The following is a 20,191-nucleotide window of genomic DNA, read 5'->3' on the forward strand; positions in this document are numbered from 1 at the left end:
GAGAATCAAAAGCAGTATACAGCTCAGATGATGCCACAACCTCTAATTCAACATGATATGACTTTGCTTTGCTGAAACATCCACTTAAAATAGTTTCTGATATACAGTGTGAAGTACAAAAATGGCCTGGGGTGGTCTGCAACATCCTGATATGTCTTTTTTGTGATATGTTAAAGGGACGGTTCAGCCAGATTTGAAGTTACTTTAAGGTTTATGTTGAGGATCTTGTGAGTGAACCTAATCTGGATTTTTAAAAACAGGTTTTGCATTATTTAATTTTTTTAAAAAGTGCTCTACAGTCATATTTACAGCAGAGTGTTGGTGACGAGCAACGATATCTGATTCGGTGTGAAAATCTTGCCAATTGTCACCATTTTCTACTCAGAGCATGAAAATACTCTGTTGCAGCGCTTCGCTGGGGAAACTGAACATCGTTCCCCAGAAAAATGAGGGATGTAATTAAAACAATTAAGAATGCCAAATGCTGGGCTTTTAGGGTCCCGTCAGACACAAAGTATTTAGCATATTGTCAATCCCAGCTGCACAAATGAGCCTTCGGTTTTAAGGTGCATTCAGATTGAACATAAAGAAGATTTTGCACACAGGTGTTAGCCGCAGATAGCTGGAGAGTGCTTTTGTATGTTCGCAGCGTAAAACAAACCAATATTACCCCCCAATATCAGCCAAGTGTGAATTTGTAAGACTCTGAAACGAGGGCATGAAACCAGTTTTAGTTGACGGGTGTCATAAAAAAATGAATTGATTTTGATAGACTGGACCGAAAATTTAAACCAGAATAAGTTTAAACAAAAAATAAAAAATGAAAAAAAAGTGTTGTTAAAATCTATTTTGTTGAAAGAAGAAAAATGCATTTTTAGCAATTTTCACTGATGTCCGTTTGTGAAAAATGGTGTAATATCAAAAAAAAAAAAAAAAAAAGAAAAGAAGAGAAAAGAAAAGAAAAGAAAAAAAATCTTCGATTGGTGATGAGATGCTCAGGAATTCTATCAGTTGATGTTGTCTTTGTCCTGATTGGACCCTGATTGGATCGAGCCATATGCTTGACCCCTCTGTTCTAAACTGTCGATAACAAGTGAAATGTTTGATTTCATTATGGAAAAAAGAAAAACAAATCAAATTTTAAGGAGCAGTTTGTAAGATTAAATAATGTGTTGTATGTTTATAAGAGAACAAAAAAACAACAACCCTCAAACAAAACAATAGACTTTGTGGGAAAGATCACTCCTTTTAAAATAACAAAACACAATTTTTTTTGTTGATTGCACATTAATAAAAAAACTACTTTCACATAATTTCAGTGTTTTTAAACCCTCAATCTGAAGTTTAGAGGCTTTTCGATATGCCCCAAAAGTTTCTGTGATTGAACACCTGGATGATGGTTCGTGTGGCGAAATAAAATCGTACCTAATTATGTTTGGTCACCCGAGGTATTTAACGACCTGGAATTAACAGAGGTCATCTGGACTGCTGCGTGTCTGGCCATGAACGCGCAGCACTCACAGTTTGTGGTCTGTTGGACTTATCATATAACGTGAAAAGAGACACACGTGGGATAGTTTTGGAAGTTCTTTTGAACTGAAACTATTGAAGCTGTTTCCTGAACTTCATTATATTTGCACTTTCCTCAGTGACAACAGAAGCTCTGGAGCACAAAAAGAAATGCAAGTTTCTTTCACGAGCGTTCAGGGTGAGAGAAAACTTTAAACCTGCAGTGGGATTTTAACATTAATCATTTCCATTTTATTTCATTAATCTCTTCAAACATTAACAATGCACCTTTCTGGCTGGGTTGCAAGAACAAACATTGGATTTTAAACCCAGAAAACTTCTAGGCTTAACTTGTAATTGTGTTGGGTCTTGGTTTCAGTCGAGATTTATGTGCTTTAAAACTCCACAATCCTTGCTTCTATAAGTCATTTCCAGGACTTAAATGGACCGTGTTTCATGAACCTGACAATTATTTCTCAACAGTACAGTGAATCTGGACTTCATGTGTTTTGAAGCGTTTTGGTTTTTGGTCCACACAATCATCTTTCAATGATGATTTACCTTTGTGATTAACACCGAGTTTCAATCTTGGTTTTAATGTTTTTCTGAAATAATACGTCCAGCAAGACTGATTGATCTGTTTGAACATTATGACAGTTGCAGTCAAGCAAAGGTTTTTCACATACTTTGTGGTAAATATTCAACCCAGTACTTTACCAAGTACTTTAGTGATGGGATAGTTTTAAGGATGATTTAACGTAGTACAAACTTAAAATGTGACCAACAAAGAGTGATTTTGTCTGTAAAAGGTACTACTTACATTTAATTTCACATAACTGCTGTTAAGATCATGATTACTTTTTGTTTTTAAATCATTGTCAAATAGTCTTAGTTTAACTAATCTCTAATTTGGGCTGATCTCGGAATAAATACACTTTTGTTGGTACATCAGATCCTCTATGTTTGTCAGACTTTAGCTTATGGCATAGTGTTACCAAGTCTTTAAGTACATGGATATAACTATATGTGGTTTTATTGAGCGAGAACCAAGATCATATGACCATAATGCAAGCTGGCGTTTGTTCACACTCCCCGTCCAACATTTCTTTACATTCAATCTGAAGACACAAGTGGAGCTGATTTCATAATGATCAATTCAAGCTATCTGACAACACTTGAAAAAACAACAAAAACGTAGGTCCTTTGAAATTAATTCTAAGAATAAATACTGAAACATATTAGAAATGTTACTAAAATAATAATGATGAATTCAGTTTTTTAAGTAACAGAATCTATCAGGCTAATTTTAGGTCGTATATTCTCCCTTTAGGCATCCAACAGTTGAATCCCACTGATCTTAAAATATACTTTCTACATTTGATTCATTATTTAAAAAAGTGAGTGGGTAGTTAGCAATAGTTTGTTGCTACAGTCTAAAAACCTAAAATTAAAATTGTTGCACTGACTACACAGTAGTACGTTTTGTGATTTTTTTCATCAATTGTGCATTAAAGTGTGTGTTCACTGTTCCCCTGTGTTTATATATATGTGTGTGTGTGTGGGGTGGGGGGGTTAAGTGGTCGCATTCCTCAAAGGTAATGAGTTCTGCAACAGTTGACGGGATACATTTCAAGTGTCAGCGATTTCACAGAACCAGGTGAGAGTGGGAGGGGGGGTCGGGGGGGTCCTGGCCTGATCATCCCCCCCCCATGTTGTTCAATAATCTAGCTTATGTTCACAGGCATTCATGTTCAGAATCAGAGAACAGTCTGCCCATCCCAGAACCGGGCCCACACTTCCCCGCACACACAGAGACGCCGGCTTCATCACATTCAAATGGTACAGTGAAAATAAGAGGACATTTCTTTCTCCTTTTTTTTCCATCAACAAAACAAGGCTTTCCACCCAGCAAACACCTCGTCCGGACATTCACGCATGACAGATCATGAGGTAACACTGACACAATGATTTACACGGCTGACAGACATAAAGAATGGCAAAGACAGAGTCATGGAAAATATACAATATGTGATGTACAACAGTTACATTCATTCTAAAAAAACAAACAAACAAACAGAAAAACTATATTTGTTCTCAAACACTGAAGTCTTTCAAAGTCCAGGAGGATTGAGTTCGGTTCAGAATTACAAGCAAGATACGCACATCTAAGAAATCAAATCTAATGACGGGAACAAGTCAAGAGAAGAAGAAATAAAAGACAAAAGAAAAAGAGATCCGGTATGGTTTAAATCAAACCAAAGTGAAGATATGAGTCCCGACTGTGTTGACTTATCCGTACACACACATGCCAACATTCCACGAAAATACACAAAGCACGGGCAGTTTTCATCACTGGGCTGGCTTTTGGATTCAGTGCATTCTTTAAGGAGGTGGGTTATTTATGTGGAGTTATGGCGGCTGCTTTTTTTTATATATATATTTTTTTTCCTTAATAGTTGCTGATTGGTTGCTGTTTCTTTTTTTTTTGGTTGTTTTTTTTTTTTACGTCGCTAACTCATTTGACATACTCAGCTGACTTCCAGAAGTGGCCTGGGTGGGAAAGGCGGCGATTCCTTTTTGGCAACTTTTCCAGTAAATCTACCAGCTTGGAGAAGCTTGGCCGCTCTTCCTGCTTGTACGCCCAGCAGAGGAGCAGAATGTCCTGGAAAAGACAGAAATACAAACTATTAGGTTCACTTTTATTTAAGTCATCATTTCACCATTCCATCAAAGATTGACGTGACTTAAGAAAATCACTCAGTTTTCAATGGATAGTGAACTTTAAAAGGACATTTTCCTGTTTAATCAATGACTACTAACCAATCAGCCTGTAAAAAAGAAAAAAATCTCAATTTGCTTGGTGTTCTGTTTGGGTCGGATTGGAGCCTCTTGCAGGCCCGTTTTAGCCCACGGGCCATATGTTTGACACCACTACTGTAGACCATAGTGCATCAAAGAAAAATAATCGATGAACGAGACACAGCAGCAGCTTCCAAAATAACACAATGAGAAATAAACCCCAAACACACGGAATGAGATGAACCATCTGAGTGTAAATGCTTCGCCAGTCTAAAACTCCAGTACAACAGCTGAATTGAACTTTTCTGAACATGCAAAGAGGCTAGAATAAAAAAAGACAAAGCATTTGCCTTTCCACCAGTTCTCGCTTCAAAATATACATATTAGACTGAAAAATGATTATAATGCCTATCAATATACTGTAAAAATAATATCAAAACACACATTGACCAATTCTTTTTCATAAATATACTTATTTGGTCCATATTTAGGTGAATATCATATATTATACACACAAATGTATTTATTTATTTTTCTATTTATTCATATCCTATAATAATCATGAAGTTGTACAATAAAAATGTCTCGTCCGTTTAAAGTTTGGACATTTTTGAGTTCACATTTAGTCGTTTCCCCAGTTTTACACCACTGACTGAAACACATTAATGAAAAGGTTAGGACAAGATAGGTTTTTGGTAAAACACTGCTTTGAGAATGATGTATTCACACTGAGTTTATTTCGGAAGCTACAACGTTTTTCTTGACATTTCAATTTTGCCAAGGTTTCATTCTGATTCTATCCTCATCTTTTTTTTTAAGGCGATATAAGTGTATATATTCTGAAGTTATCAAGTCGACCCAGTTAATCCAGCTCTGTGCTGGCGCTCTCACGTGTACCATCTCATGTGTATAGTCATAAACTGCATCTGCTACACTTTACTGTCCTTAATTGAAAATCATGACTCAATGGGTTCATTCATCTGTTTCAGACAATGTAAGTCTCGTATTGATGGTAACATTTATCTCAATTAAGTGTTACAGTCTTTGCGTTTGTCTTTTCTCAGGTAAAATGACAGAAGCTCTTTATAGCTATAAGCTGAAACCAGAAGACTCGACAGTGACTGGCTACCACATAATGCGCCTTTAAGAAAGAAAAAAACCCCATCTATGCTCATTTATTGCAAGACAGTCTGAATAAAAGTGGATACCAAGTCAATAACTGCCTCCTTGAGAAAGTTTTTGCACACTAAAAACCTCTTTAGTCCCCGTCATCGCTTCTTAAACATCGACTTCAGAAACACTTCTGCTGCTTATCATCTTTCTTCGGTGTGCATGGAGCTGTTGTCAACACGGTGAGTCTGGGACTGGGTGAGTGCCACAACACGGAAACTCTGCAGCAATTCAGCATGCAACAAAGTGTGACAAAAGAAAAAGAAAAGAACTGAATCCCTTACTGAAATCTCCTTCCCCATGCCAGTTTGGGCGAGGTTGGGCTTTATGCCGCTGCCAATCTGCCAAATGATCACCTCAGCTGGCTGACTCTTGTAAGGCCACTCGCGTGCGTGTAACTCATACCAGATGGTGCTGTGAAGACAGAGGAGGAGAGCAGGTTAGTCATTTGGACCGGTTATTGAGACAATGGTACCACAGTCTTCAAAACACACGTGACATCCCGAGGAAACACACATGTAACGGCCCTATAATTCCCGTCTCAGTTCAAAACTTGCATATTGATGATGAATTTCCTTCCCATTGCCAAGTTTGTTCGAGAAACATTAGCATTCAGAATGTTTGTGCGAGTTAGTAGATTGCATCGTGCTCCTGCATGTCAACTTTGAGCAGAGTAAAAATAGCTTTTTGCCCGGAGTAAGGGAAAAAACTGACGGCTGATTGTTGATGAATATGCAAAACAGCCGTGGGGGTCACCTCTGGGTAGCACAAGGCCTCACAGAGCAGCTGGACATTGTTCTTCAGAGCTGCACTCGTCTTCCCTTTAGAATAATACGGTGACAAAAAGCTCCATATGGGGGGGGGTGTACCATCTGAAAATGCAATTGTGTTAGGAGTCAACAGAGCAGGAGCCACCCCCACAAACGATGCCGTAATGGTAGCGGAGGAAGGACAGGAGCCACCGGGATTTGTAATCAGCTTAGGAAATTTGGCTTCAGATTGGACAAATAGAGAAAAGCGAGAGCTCTCAGAAAGCAGACAATGCAATAAAGTATGAAAACCAGAGATGAGCTGGGGTCACAAATGTCAAAAAAAACTCTTTTTTCATTAAATGGGCTTTGCTACTTTTTCCTAATTACCTGTTTAAGCATATGATGACCAATAAATAGATGAATACACGCAAAAAAACAGTATGTTAATATGTTCAGTCCATTCTGCACAAAGTACGTCATTGTGATAACTGCAGTTATCAGGAGGTCATTGGTAACCCTGACCAAGGCTGTGCAGTGGCCAGGGCGGAAGCCAGACTAGAATTTCTCAAACAGGTTGTTGTGTTTGAGGTGATCCTGAAGTTGTGCTGCAACAGTTCTTTCCAGAACGTTGGACAGGAATGGGAGATTGGAGATGGGTCTGTAGTTTGATGGGACTTTCGGATCCAGGGTGGGGTTTTTCACAAGTGGTCTGATGATGGCAGTTTTTAACAAGGCGGGAGGATGGCTTCATCTTCCTGATATCGAATGTCGACTGGAGCAGGGAGGTGCCTCGCTACAGAGGCACGGGAATGCTGTAGAGAGCGATTAAAACTTGAATATCGCCAGTGGAGAAGCAGTCAAAAATCCTAAAACTGCGATAAGTAAATACAATAAGTATTGTGAAAAGTGTATGATTTCATGATTAATAAACACTTTAAGAGATATTAACATCTTTGTGCTACAGTCTTTGTGGATCAGCTGGTCGACTTGGTCAGTTTTCTTCATTTTTGCACCCCGTGGCCACAAAAATTCACCATGAACTAATTAGGCTGGAATTGATTAAACATTTTAATGAATGAACACACAATTTTGTTGATTTCGCAAAACCAATCAATTTTGGTTATATGGTGCAGCACTACCAATACCATGTGAACGAATGGAACCTCCACATCATCGGAATGCTGAAGTTTAAACTACAAACAGACTGGACAGCATTCTGGAAGGTCCCTTTCTTTGGCCAACAGAAAGTAGATAACATGTACTGTATCTACTCTGCATCCTTTGGTTTAGCAGGTTTGTTTTCGATTGAATTAATTATAAAGCGGTGAACAGTGTTTTCTGAAGATGGAGCCAATGCAGTGATGCCTGAAAAACCAAAGACCTCCGGCTGTCCAATCATTTTGGCTGTACACAGATCTGTTTGAATTCTCTAAATCTTTTAAAGACCATTTGATGTAATACATTTTCCAAGCTTTTCTGGTTGTTGTTATTTTAAATTTTTTTTTTTTAACAATTTTAATCAAACATATCCTTCCTACATTCATTTTTCCATCTGCCTGCAGTTTTTGGCTCCTCACCTCTAAAAGACTCTTTTTGTACCAAATCTTGTTATTGACTTGTTGCCGGTATCAGATTCAAAATGGGCACGTTCTTCAAATACGGCAAAAAATATCTCACTTTCAACATTTGATATGTTGTCATGCACACAACATTCTGTTTCTTTTTGCATTTCACACAATGTCCCAACTTTTCTGAAATTGGGAGCTGTACACAAGCTCCTGAACATGTAATCAATAACCATTTAGCCGGGGCCTTTGGCTGGTAAACACTACCAGACATAGACACACAGAAACCCAAAAATAAACCTTGCAAGCACGTTTTATTACATTTTTTTATTTATTATTTAATCAGAGAACCGGTTTCATTTGTAAATCTTTCCTTTCTACTCTTTCATTCAGTCCTCCTGCATCATCACGTAGTTAACTCCTTTGGCTCCCCCCCCCCCCCCCCCCCCCCTCCTCATTCATACATCTCAACCTCTTCCTGCAATTAATAATTCAATCAGTTTAAAATTCAAGAACATAACTCGATCTTGGTTTGCATCATTCGTTCGACTAAGCGTGTGCAAACCTTCTGTCGCACCCGCATGGGGAAACCAATCACTGTACTTTATCTACTCCGCCCGACTTCTCCAGTCTCCTGCTGTCTGCCAGCTGCTGTTGCTTATTTGAGCATCATATCCTCTTCATCTTATCGTCATCCCTTCCAAGGGTCCATTCATAAAGCAAAATGAGCCAAGTCATGAGGGCTTCGCTGTTTCTAAATCAGGCAAATGAGACCAAGTGGATCTCTACGTCAAAATCCAAATTTTCAAAGGTAATTAAGCTTTCATGTTAATCCTGCTCTCAATAAATGGTTACGAGTTTTTACGTCCAAATTCTAATAATGGCGGACACAAAACTGTCATTTAAACTATCAGATTGTTGCATTGTGTACGTCTGTGCAGTGACGTCGTGTATCTATAATGAGATCTGAGGACCTGCTAATGAGAGCCGGAGGAAGCCGCTCTGTGAAAACCAACAATTTGTTGAATCCACTCACATATTTTCGAATCTGCAAAAGCCCCTCTTTTGTCAACACGGTGCTATAATCAGCCCCGCTCGCATACCGTCTGGGCAAATAAACAAGCGGGGCATCTGGTGAGAGGACACTCACCCGAAAGCAAAGACATCTGACTGTTTGGAGAACGGAAGCTTGTCCTCCTCGGTGTCCGGAGAGAGCTGCTGGATGATCTCCGGGGCCAGGTGACAGAGCCAGCCGTTGGGGATCCTCAGTTTGTCTTCTCTCCGGCTGCGAGCGGGGGAAAATGTGGAGACGTGTTGACCTGCTGGATCACTTTTTGTGGATACTCAGAGTGACCTCAGTCAGAGGTGCTTCTCACTTTACCTTTAACTTCATCTAAAGTGTCAGGTTAGGCAGGTTCTGGGAATCTCCAACCACTTTCAGCAACATCATTTTATTATTATTCTGAGCGTGATGACAACTTCACAAGTTTTTTTTGCGAAACATACCGCAACAGATTGTACAATGAAAGCTCACTGAATCGTAACAATGTTAAGAAGAGACGAGCAGAGACGTCACCTCACTCCATCTGCGTCGCTGTCATGTTTCCAAAATGTAACAAAGGCCTACACGGGAACCACAATTCATCATGAGCTCATGCTTGTTTGCTTGTTGATGTGAAACTAATGACCAATTACATTCTGGGATGCTATGGTTGTTGCCAACTCTCTTCGGTCAGCTCTTGTGATGTTAATATCGCCGCATCTCAAGATGTGATTAGATGCATTCGTGTGTTTAATACTACTAGTGTTTTTGAAGCCGTGATGGATGGAGCTGCGGCAAAAGTGACGCTCGCTGTCGTCACATCTGCTTTTCGAATGGATGGGTGATCTGCGACACAACTCAAATGTGTCTCAGATGTCAGTCTTCATAGGCATGAGTGAAGTGAAATTGATGCATCGATAGATTATAAATAAATTACGTACTTGCTGTTTTGTTAAGTGTTATTTGAGAAGTTTTCTACCATTGTCACCTGTGTATAGAAACTGCTTATAACTTATACATATTATTACGAATAATTTGTTGAAAAAGCTATGGGAATGTGATTGCTGGTGTGCTCAGTACTGACATCACAAACCTGGGATTCAACGTTTTAGTTGTGTCCATTGTTTTTTGCATCTCACAACTGAATTTGTCTTTTCATCCTTGACTTTAGCAATGCTTGTGTTCTATCCACAAAACATGGGTCATAAGAAAAGTTCCTATTGGTATCTTCCAGGTTAACTTAAATCACGGTAATGCAAGTTACATTTATAGCACAAGAAGAGCTGTGACGAAATTACTAGCCATTCACATGAGTGTGTCCGAGAAGAAAAAGCTGAACAAACATGATTTATCTTATTCCGTTGTTGATTCATTTGAATCAAAATGTCTTTGTGTTAATTAAGCAACAAACAATTAAACCTGTCACAGTGTCACATTGCAAACATATACTGTACACAACAGACACATTAGAGTTTTGTTCCTGCTCACTGAAAAAAGGCTGGTCTGTATGTGATGTGTATTGAACATAATTACCTGCCAGCCTGCAGAACCCCAGATATGGTGAAGAGTCCAAAGTCGGTGATGACGACTTTACCGTTGTCATAAAACACATTTTTGGACTTCATGTCTTTGTGTAAGATCCCCTTGGCGTGGAGGTAGCCCATCCCCTGAGGACAGCGAGAGTGAGAGAGTTGACGGTCCCGTAATGCCATGTGCACCGCCGGAGTGCTCTGGGGAATCAGCGTTAAGTTGTTTTACCTTGACCATCTCTTGTGCGATCTGTCGGGTCTTGTTAACGTCCAGGACCACCTTGGCATCCCGCACCACGGAATAAAGCGTCCTGCCTTTACACAAGCTGAAAGAGAGAAAGAAGAGTTCAGCCGCTGGATGACACAAAGGAAATAACAGTAAATTGAGTGGATGTGCATCATGTAAAGATCCTTTTGAGGGCAGTCAATGCAGAACATTGACAGACAGGAGGTTAAAGGCACGACTAAAGGCACGATTAATTAGGAATCAAGCCATCTAATTTTTTATTGTGGTCCAGACAACTGAAAATGGAGGATATTTGCAGTTTTTAATCATTTTTAGAACAAAAAGAATTGTGTAAATGTTTTATTTTTAACACCAATGTGCTAGATCAGTTGCCGGTTTGTTTATATTTTATTTTTTTGTGCAAAGGTGATGCTTTACATGCGACCACATCTGACAACAGTGCGATAAAGGTGTCTAAATATAGTTCAGATAAAAGGCACAATTTAAATATTGCACTTTTGCGTGTTTGTGCCTCAGGCCTTCATGCAGATTTTCATCCTGGTTATTAATTACCAAAAGCTTGTTGTGTTTACTGTTAAATTTACTCGTCTTGGCACTTCCTGGATCTGTCTTGTTGGACTGAGGACAGACCTGATGGTCAATACAACATATTGCAGTAAATAGAGCAATTGCAATATTGGCAGTGTTGACAATACGTGATATAATGTACCTGCAGCACAGTACAAAGATCCTTTTGAATTGACATCATGGCTGCTTTTGATTATTTTGGGCTTTGTTTTGTTTTTGTATGAGATAACGGTTATTTTAATTTATGTTGGTCAAACTGAATAGGAGTGAAAAAGATTGTTTCACTTGTCTGAATCTGTGACACCTGTCAGATCCCACTTCTCATTACTGAATAAGAATAAATTAGACTCCTCGACCTGGGGAAGGTGCCCCCTCCCAGCTGGAGAGATCATGTCATAGATTTCCGTGAGACAATTATGGACTCAGACTTGAACATGGTGATCTGCATTGGAAACTGGTGGCATGTTGGTCCAGTGAAACCTGGAAACCTCACACGTTTGTGTCAAGGGGACATCATCTGCAAAAAGCAAAGATGCCCCCCTTCGGCCCCCCACATGATGCCCTGCTGGCCTCGCCTCCCCACCCAGGAAAAACACAAACGAAAAGGGGGTCATCGCACAACCCGGGTATTGAGACACTGGTCAAACACGAGAACTCTACAGATATCCTGCAGCCGCAGTACCGGTACCCCGTACGCCTGAAAGACCTCCACAAGACGTTTTGGCCGGCTCAGTCTTAAGCCTTCTCCAAATCTACAAAACACATTTGGACTGGATTGTCAGACTTCTATGCAACCGCAAAAATGTGTGAGAGAGTGAAAAATGATTCCTTTTGTTCACAGCCAAGACAGAATCAACACCGTTCCTTCTTTATCTGAGGTTTGGTCAGAGTCTGCTTTCCTATCCCCAATGTACAGACTTTTACCGGGAGGCTAAGATGTGTGACTGATAGTTGGTGAGAAACAATTTTGTTCATAATTTGATTTAAAAAGAAAGTAATTTTTATAAGTAAAATTGAGTATAATGAATGTTGAAAGTTGAAAGCTTACACGCAATGCCTGTATATTAACCATCCTCTCACTTAACCTAATTAATCGATCCCTCGGCTGAACGATGATTGCGGAGTAACTCAATGCAATCTGGGAATTGAGTCAATCCATATACTCTATTTATCAATCTATCCCTCTTCAGGAAATTATTTGTCTGCATTTAACCCATTCTATTTCTAAGAGCATTGGGCTGGCACCGTTGGGTGCCTGGAGAGCTGGTGGGTCAAAGCCTTGCTCAGGGACCAAGCAGTGTTATTTGAACTTTCGATCCTGAGAGCCCAAGTCCGCTTTTTTAACCTCCAGGGTGTCAAACATAAGGACCGTGGGCAAAAATTGGCCCACAAGAGGCTCCAATCCGGCTAAAACACCCAGCAAATTGTACAAATTTGAATGAAAACAAAACAAAACAAAAACATTTCTTAATCGTAGCACCTTTGCTTTCTGCCGAACCAATAAACATTTAGTGTGTGCACTTTCATCCAGAACACACAATCAGCCTAAAGTCTCGTCAGGGAGTTAAAGACATCTGAGGCATCTGAGTAAGACAACATACTGATGCGGTCCTGAAGTGACAGTAGTGTAAAACTGTTACACACGGTTACACACGGTTACACACGGTTACACACTGTGTAACAGCCAGCCAGTATCATATCTCTGGAGGGGTGCCATCGCCAGTACCTTTTAATAGACAGCTGCACAACCACCCCCTGCCTCACACTTAAAGCCTTCGACCCCGGCTGTGCCACGCAGGTGACCAACAAAGGACCCGAAGCGAACGGGTAATGCATATTCATTCCTCACAACAACCCGACAGTAGCCATATTTATAGCCTCCCTTTTTCTGCTGGACTTTTTATCAACACAGAAATGCAGCCTCCATTGCAATATGTCTTTTGACAAACTGGATGCAAATAATCTATGCTAAGGAGAACGAGGCCATATTTCATAAAAGTCACGAAGATGAAACGCTAATGAGGCCATCTCAACATGATGAATGTCACCTCTGTGCTTCAAAATGAAGTCATTAAGCCATTTACATAGGGGGGAAAAAATACAGCGCTAAGATTACAGGTGACCTTTTGTTCTGTATGTTCAGCAAAAACAGTCAAACGAAAACAACAAAAAAAAAGCAGCAATCAACATTTACAATGCCGGTAATATTCCAGCATCCCGTGTTTCGGTTTCACTTCCCTGACGTGTCAAGCTGCAAGACGATGATAAAGACCGACTTTTCTTAGTTACCTTTGTTTCATCTGCTTGATCATAGACGAGGCTGAGCGCTGGAGGATAACAAAGCCACCTGTTGTACTGACATTTGCTATTATTTTCAGCAATCAGCAGCGAGGATTTTTCTGAGAAGCAGCCAGCTCATCTGTCAGCACCCCTGCACTCACAGCAATTTCACAACTGCAATCACGGATCTCTATCTCTCTCCAAAAAAAAAAATCACACAATCGGGTTATTAAATCTGCACGCAAAACACAGGGACGGAGATCAGAGTTTCTTTACTTTCATTATTTACATGTGGAACTTTGTTGAAAGCGGTAGGGGGGTTGCATCTGCTATGAAGTTATCAACATCAGTTTTGTAAATATATATAAAATATATATTGACACACTTCTTATGATTTCAAGCAAATGTGAAACTATTGCTTTCTTTTGAAGGTTTTTTTTTTTTTTGCATATTTATGAAAATTTGTGTGTGTCCACCAGTGTGTTGCCAAGAGAAGGTGGAGGGGGTCTACAGCCTTTGCTTCGAAGCAATCTCTGGGCCTTCAAGCAAAAACATGTAGGAAACCACTGATTTAAAGGATTTTGAAACTCAAAACCTCTCCTTTCTTGTGAAAACAGAAAGAAGGAAGAAATATAATTCTTTTGTGTTGACAGCCTGTGTAGATAACAGTGGAAAAATGGGGCAAATATCCAAACAATTTCCTTTAGAACCGTATTAGTTCTGCTAATTAACTAACTGAAACTATTCCTTGTGATGTTCCTGCCTGAAAAGACAGCTCCCGCCTCTTTGTTAGAACAGAGAGGAATACTGCACATATGTGACCACGAAAGCCTGAAGTAATTAAAGGTGTTCTCTGCATGTGACACGTCTTAAGACTCCCACTGTGCACGCTCCCGTTATCCGCTGTCAGACGCTGGTCAAGACAGCGGCACGGTCGCTGCGAGGAGTGGGTGGTTCGGCCGTTCAGCGACAGCAGCACGGTCAGATCGTAACCTCCGGAGGCTTTGCTGTCAGCCGCTCTGACCCCCTCCCCCGTGTCCTGTAGTGGGGGCAGATGCGTGGCTGATCGGAAATGAGTGCTAGTTTCTGACTGTAGATGTCACACCAGCTGCCTGGGCAAAAAGCTCAGGCTGCAGAGTTCACACACAAAGTGGAATTAAAAAAAAAAATTAAAAAAAAGGCTTGGTGGTCAGCAACAAAGAGATTATCAATGAAAAATACCAGTTTACTGTGATTTTTTAAAATTTTTACCTTTTTCCTCATTATTTTAACATTGAAAGTGTTTGTGAACCAACAGAGTTTATTTAACATACTAGTTTCAACATTTTTAATCAGTGTGCACTATTTATAATTAAAATACAATATAGTGTTGTTGTTTTTTTAATTACGACGGACCTGTTCTTGTTCTTTGCAAAAAATGTGATTGGATTGCCTCTTTTTAATTATTTTTGTGGCGTGTTTGCACTTGAAACTTGGAGAACCATACTCGGCATGCATACTAACACATGCTTCATGTCTGAGTGTGCTGCATCGCCGGTGCAATTACCAAGACACACAGAGATGTTTAAAAACACATGCACGTTTTGACTAAGAATGTGAGGTCCACCTATAGGGAGAATAGGGCCTTCTCTTATTTGAGCCACACTGGGCCTCCCAAGGACCATCAAGTAGTGTTTGCCCACCATTGTTCCCATTGTAAGATATCCTTGTTAACAGCGGTTGGGATCTGAAAGCCAAACCTTTCTCATGCTACTTGGATGCATGAGGTCTTTTACTAAAGCTTAATTTATCATTTCAATTTGTTTCGATTGCACTACAATTCAACACAAAGCATTTTATAGCCCTTTCTTTACCCATCTATCTCCTGAAGTTAAACCAACTTGGTTGCAGATTAAGCCTTTAACCTCTTCCTTAGAAATGGGTTAATAGCGGAACATCCTCAATTTAACTGTGCTTTCAGGTTTCAGACTGTATAAACCAAATAAACATGGACATGTTGTGGTTTTATAATAAAAATATGTAATCAGGTTTTATCCGTTTTAATCTTCTTGATCTGGTCTGCTCACTCAAAGGTAACTTTTGTTTGACTGGCCAGTTTCTTGGAACAGAACCAAAGGAGCATTATCTGCTTGTAATTTGACACCAGCATTCTTTCATTCTTTCATTCTGCCCAGAATAATAAACCATTTGCTGATGTTGGCTCAAGGAATTTGTCTGAGAAAAATTTGACTTGTGAAAGGATTAAGTTTTGTGGTTAACTTTAAGATACAAGCCGCTCTAAGACCCCATCTACAGGACACACTTCTGCAGTTTTGTTTTAGAATATTTTTCATTTTAACGGACTCTGAGCACCAAAAAAAGTAAGTAAGTAAGTAAGTAAATTTTATTTGTATAGCGCTTTTCACAGACATAGAGTCACAAAGTGCTTCACCGTAAAAACAGATAAGAGAAAAAAAACATCTTAAAAACACAACAAATGCCGAGAGTCAGTGGCAGCGTGGGTCGATTGGACTAGAATGCTTTGGCAAACAAATGTGTTTTTAGGCACTTTTTGTAGATGTCTCCTGAGCCCATGGAGCGCAGGTCAAGTAGGAGTTCATTCCAAAGTCGGGGCGCGGCAGCTTTGAATGATCGGTCTCCCCGAGTTTTAAAACAGGTACGTGGAACCTTTAACAGGTTCTGCCCAGACGATCTCAAGCTCCGAGTCGAGGTCTAGGGCTTTATGAGGTCAGCAATGTAAGGAGGAGCTTGACCATATAGGGCTCGAAAGGTTAGCGCAAAGATTTTATATTGAACACGAGACTCAACAGGGAGCCAGTGAAGAGATCTTAACACAGGGGAAATATAGTTCCTCCTGTTGGTGCTGGTCAAAAGTCTGGCGACCAAATAGGTGGTAGGACACGTCACTGAACTGTTGGATTATCTGACCGAGAGGAAGGACATACAACAAGAAAAGGGTTTTCTATTTTTACTTGAAAAGGTTGTGATGAAAACATACCAGCCTGTTTTTTTTATCTCTCAACTTACCTGGTGATAATGGCCAGATGTGGCGGGCTCATGCAGGCCCCCATGAACAGCACCACATTCTCGTGGCGGGTGTTGCGGTAGGCCATCACCTCGCGTTTGAAGGCCTTCAGCTGGTCTTCGTTGTCACGCTCGATGTCGATGAGGCGGATGGCGACCTCCCCGTGCCACCGCCCGTGGAACACCTTGCCAAAGCGGCCCTTGCCGATCATCTCCCCGATCTCCAGCTGCTCGAACGGGATGTCCCACTCCTGCAGGAAGATGCTGGTCTGGCTGGCCTTGCGCGGGAAGTTGCGAGCTGACAGGAGTGACAGGTTCATCTCCTCAAACTCATCGCCAGAATCCTCGTCATTGCCGTCCTCATTCTGTGAAAGAGCAAATGCAATCTTACTTTTCTTGGCTGTAAGCCTGTGTTTCACATATTTACAGATTTGCAAGTATGATGAATAAAATTCTCTTATACACAACAAAGAGGTGGTGTTAAAATATTATAGCAAGATGTGAATGCATATATTTCGACAAATGCCATTCAGCAGATGGATGATTCATTTTTACTGGGAGAAGGAGCAATGACAATAAAATAATAAATTAAAAAAACCTTCATGTATTTTGGCTTTTGGTTCATACTGAACTGGCTTGCAGTAAATTGTGAAATTTGACTCAGACATGAACTTGCACTCGACCGTTGTACTTTTGAGATTCGACACCCTTTTGAACAAGGTAGCTTTGCAACAAGGCTAACTAGAAAAAAATAATGTGACCGGTAACCAAAAATGACAAAAGCAAAGAAATTCAAAGTAGCAAAGCGAGTGCAGAAGATTTTCCTCAACTGATGCCTTTGGAATATTTCTGTGCACCTCAGTGAAAAAAAATGTGGACACTCCTGGTAAAGTGCATTCGAACTAACTCTTCAAGATCACCAGTGTATCTGTACTTGGTATTCTGATCAGAAATTATATGTATATGAATATGTTAAGTCACATAAAATATGTCATTTGTCAGTGGGCAGTGAGCCATTGAAACACACGCTGCTGTTTAGGCTGCATCCAATATGAAATAGAGATATGGAAAGGGAAAACAACCAGAGGGTGAAAACTGGCTGATTTATTCTGATTTGATTTAAAATATAATGTATCGCAGGAGTGAAAATGACCTATTCAGACACGCCTGCTGAAATATCATTCAAGGCAATCTGCAACACAATTTCTCAAAATATATCACACTTACAGAAACAGTAATGACGGGAAGGGAAGATGTGTGTTTTCCTTCTTGTTTCCGTTGACACATAACTTACCTTGAGGCTCCACAGCAAGCGGAAACACATTTTTGCTAAATGAGCGAACAACACAAACGGCTGGGGCAAGTGAGGGTGGGGGCTGTGTTTTGTCTTCATTCATAAGTCATTTCACTCTGACGTCACTGGCAAATATGTGGAGATGGAAAAGAAGTTTTTCAAAAATGTGAGAAAGAATCCAAAGAAGGACTCACGTCGGATGTCGGTTCCACTTCGATTTGAAGTAAAGGGTTGCCCTCGTTCCTAAAAACAAAGAAGAGATAGGGAGCTTAATCCAAGCAGTAAGAACTCAAAACAAAAAGAAAGCTCCTTTCCACATAACTGAATCCATTGTTGTTATATAGCTTTAAGGTTTTTGTTGCTCGAATTGCGTGTTGTACTAAGCTTGAATCGGTTGTATACCGAAAACGCTACAACCTTGACTGTTGCACAATGACAATATAATTAGAAATGCAATCATCTGAGGTGTTTAGAAAGATTCTACCAACTCTACAGTACAGATTGTAAAGCTTTGAGACACCAACCCATGTCCCAAAATCAGGGTCTTATTCAACAGACTTGTTTCGTATATGCAGGTATGATTCTTGTACCACACTGTTTTATTTCATTCTCATTTTTTCCCACACAATGTTTGTCACATTTGCTTTAAAAAAAAAAAAAAAAAAGGCACATATGATTATTACTTCTTGCACTGAGATAAAATTTGGATTCAATAGCCACAAATCACCCTTCAGATTTTTTTTTTAAGAGCTGGAGTACTTAGAGGCAGCACCATAACCTCTAACCTCATCTCTTTTGCAAGAACCGATCTTCTTTCTTCTAAGAGAGCATCATTTCTCAGATAGGATCAAATTTGTATCTTTTTTACTACAGTCCAGAAAACAAAAGGCCCGAAATGGTTAGCCGGCCAGATCACGGTGCTTCGAGTGTGGCCAAAAATTCCAGTGAAATTAAAGCCATAGCAGCAGATTAAGGGTGGAACGGCAAGTCATTACATGGTTTTGAAATGGAGTCAAATGAGATAAAGGATGACCTGGCTACCGGAGACAACACAAAGGATGTGGAATCACTCATTTCTCTGGCCATTAAATTGGGTAATTGCCTACAGGAGCAGCAAAGGAAAAAGCCAGTGCCCAACTTCTTGTTTTCAACAGTCTACAGCTAAATAATCCCCTCTGAGTTATGAACTTTGCCAAACTCGTCTTACATATTATGGCAGGACAGAGCATTTGGAATGCTTAGCTTAGTCGCTTCCATTTCATAGCAAGTCAATCTGGTTCCTCGGGCTCATATTTGAGAAAGGGATGAGGAGTCGCTGACCTGTTGACGCCACAAAGTTTCAGTTTACACAGCATTGTTTTGGAAACGATGCTCCCACTGAAAACGATGTAGTTTTCAAAGTTGGGCCACTAGTGGGAGCTGGTTTTTTGGGGTTTTTTTGTGTGTGTAATGAATCCGCGCACACATGCATGCAGAGAACAACATGCTACAAACATCAACAATGGCGAGTACATGGACAATCATATGGATAGACGAAGTTTGATTGCTATTCTGTGTGATTCTCAACTATAAAACTACCAAGTCCCTGGATAATGTGGACTGGGAGTCATGCCACTACGGAGGCCACAATTGTTGGTATAGTCCATCTACTCATGTATGTGCAAAATAACCATTTACTAAAGCTGGGGTGCACATGTGCAGTATCAGTGTATCAGGAAAGCTGCGTTTACCCCGTCTCAACGGCGACAGAGCGTTTTCAAAAAGTTGCATTTGCAGTGGCTCCCGGCACCGTTGTCATGTAAAAGCACACCCAAAATGCAACAAAAGTTTTCCATTTTCTCTTGAAAATGTTGTTGTGTCAGAGAGAATCCATAATCTACTCTTGAACAGCTCTGAGTTTTCTCAGCATTGTCGACCACAGTGAGAATTGTAGACGACAATCTCTTTCACTCATCGCTGACCAACCCTTCCTAAAACGGTTCAGGCACTATTTCAAAGGTCCTCCCACCAGTCCCAGTGTCTCAGAATGTGGTGGAGGTGGATGCCAAGATTGTTGAGAATGGGCAGTTCCCACTCTTTAATCCCCACAGGACCTGAAACGTCATTATTATTCTTCCACTCCCAACGGGAACATGAGACGCTCTGAACTCTGAAGGAATGACACCAAAAACATATTAAACTCTATCATTCCGTCAGTTCACCATGTCAAATGGTGCAATACTTGTCAGGCTCTCTTCAGGTGGGAAAACCTCATCTTTACATATATACTAGGCTCCACAATTGCCAAATCCACATCCATAATTTTGTCTCCATTTATAATATTTGTGCTTGCTTCAAATCCTTTCATAAACCTGCGACATCCACCTTGTGTTCTCCACCACCATTATCATACATTGCCTTTGGCTTTGTTACA

The 20,191-nt window shown here is 40.2% G+C and overlaps 1 protein-coding gene across 1 annotated transcript in view; it reads right to left on the minus strand.

Moving 5' to 3' along the window:
* Positions 1–4,013: 4,013 nt before the first annotated feature.
* ksr2 (kinase suppressor of ras 2) overlaps positions 4,014–20,191 on the minus strand; it is a gene marked incomplete at its 5' end in the record, with an annotated part of 124,590 nt that continues 108,412 nt past the window's right edge. Inside the window, 7 exons of the mRNA XM_080466532.1 lie at positions 4,014–4,171; positions 5,763–5,892; positions 8,946–9,080; positions 10,371–10,504; positions 10,596–10,692; positions 16,488–16,849; positions 17,973–18,021. Of these exons, the coding sequence (XP_080322658.1) occupies positions 4,025–4,171; positions 5,763–5,892; positions 8,946–9,080; positions 10,371–10,504; positions 10,596–10,692; positions 16,488–16,849; positions 17,973–18,021 (1,054 nt within the window). The 3' untranslated portion in view covers positions 4,014–4,024. The remainder of the gene's footprint in view (positions 4,172–5,762; positions 5,893–8,945; positions 9,081–10,370; positions 10,505–10,595; positions 10,693–16,487; positions 16,850–17,972; positions 18,022–20,191) is intronic.

This window comes from Lipophrys pholis (assembly GCF_963383615.2).
Source record: "Lipophrys pholis genome assembly, chromosome: 7".
NCBI lineage: Eukaryota > Metazoa > Chordata > Actinopteri > Blenniiformes > Blenniidae > Lipophrys > Lipophrys pholis.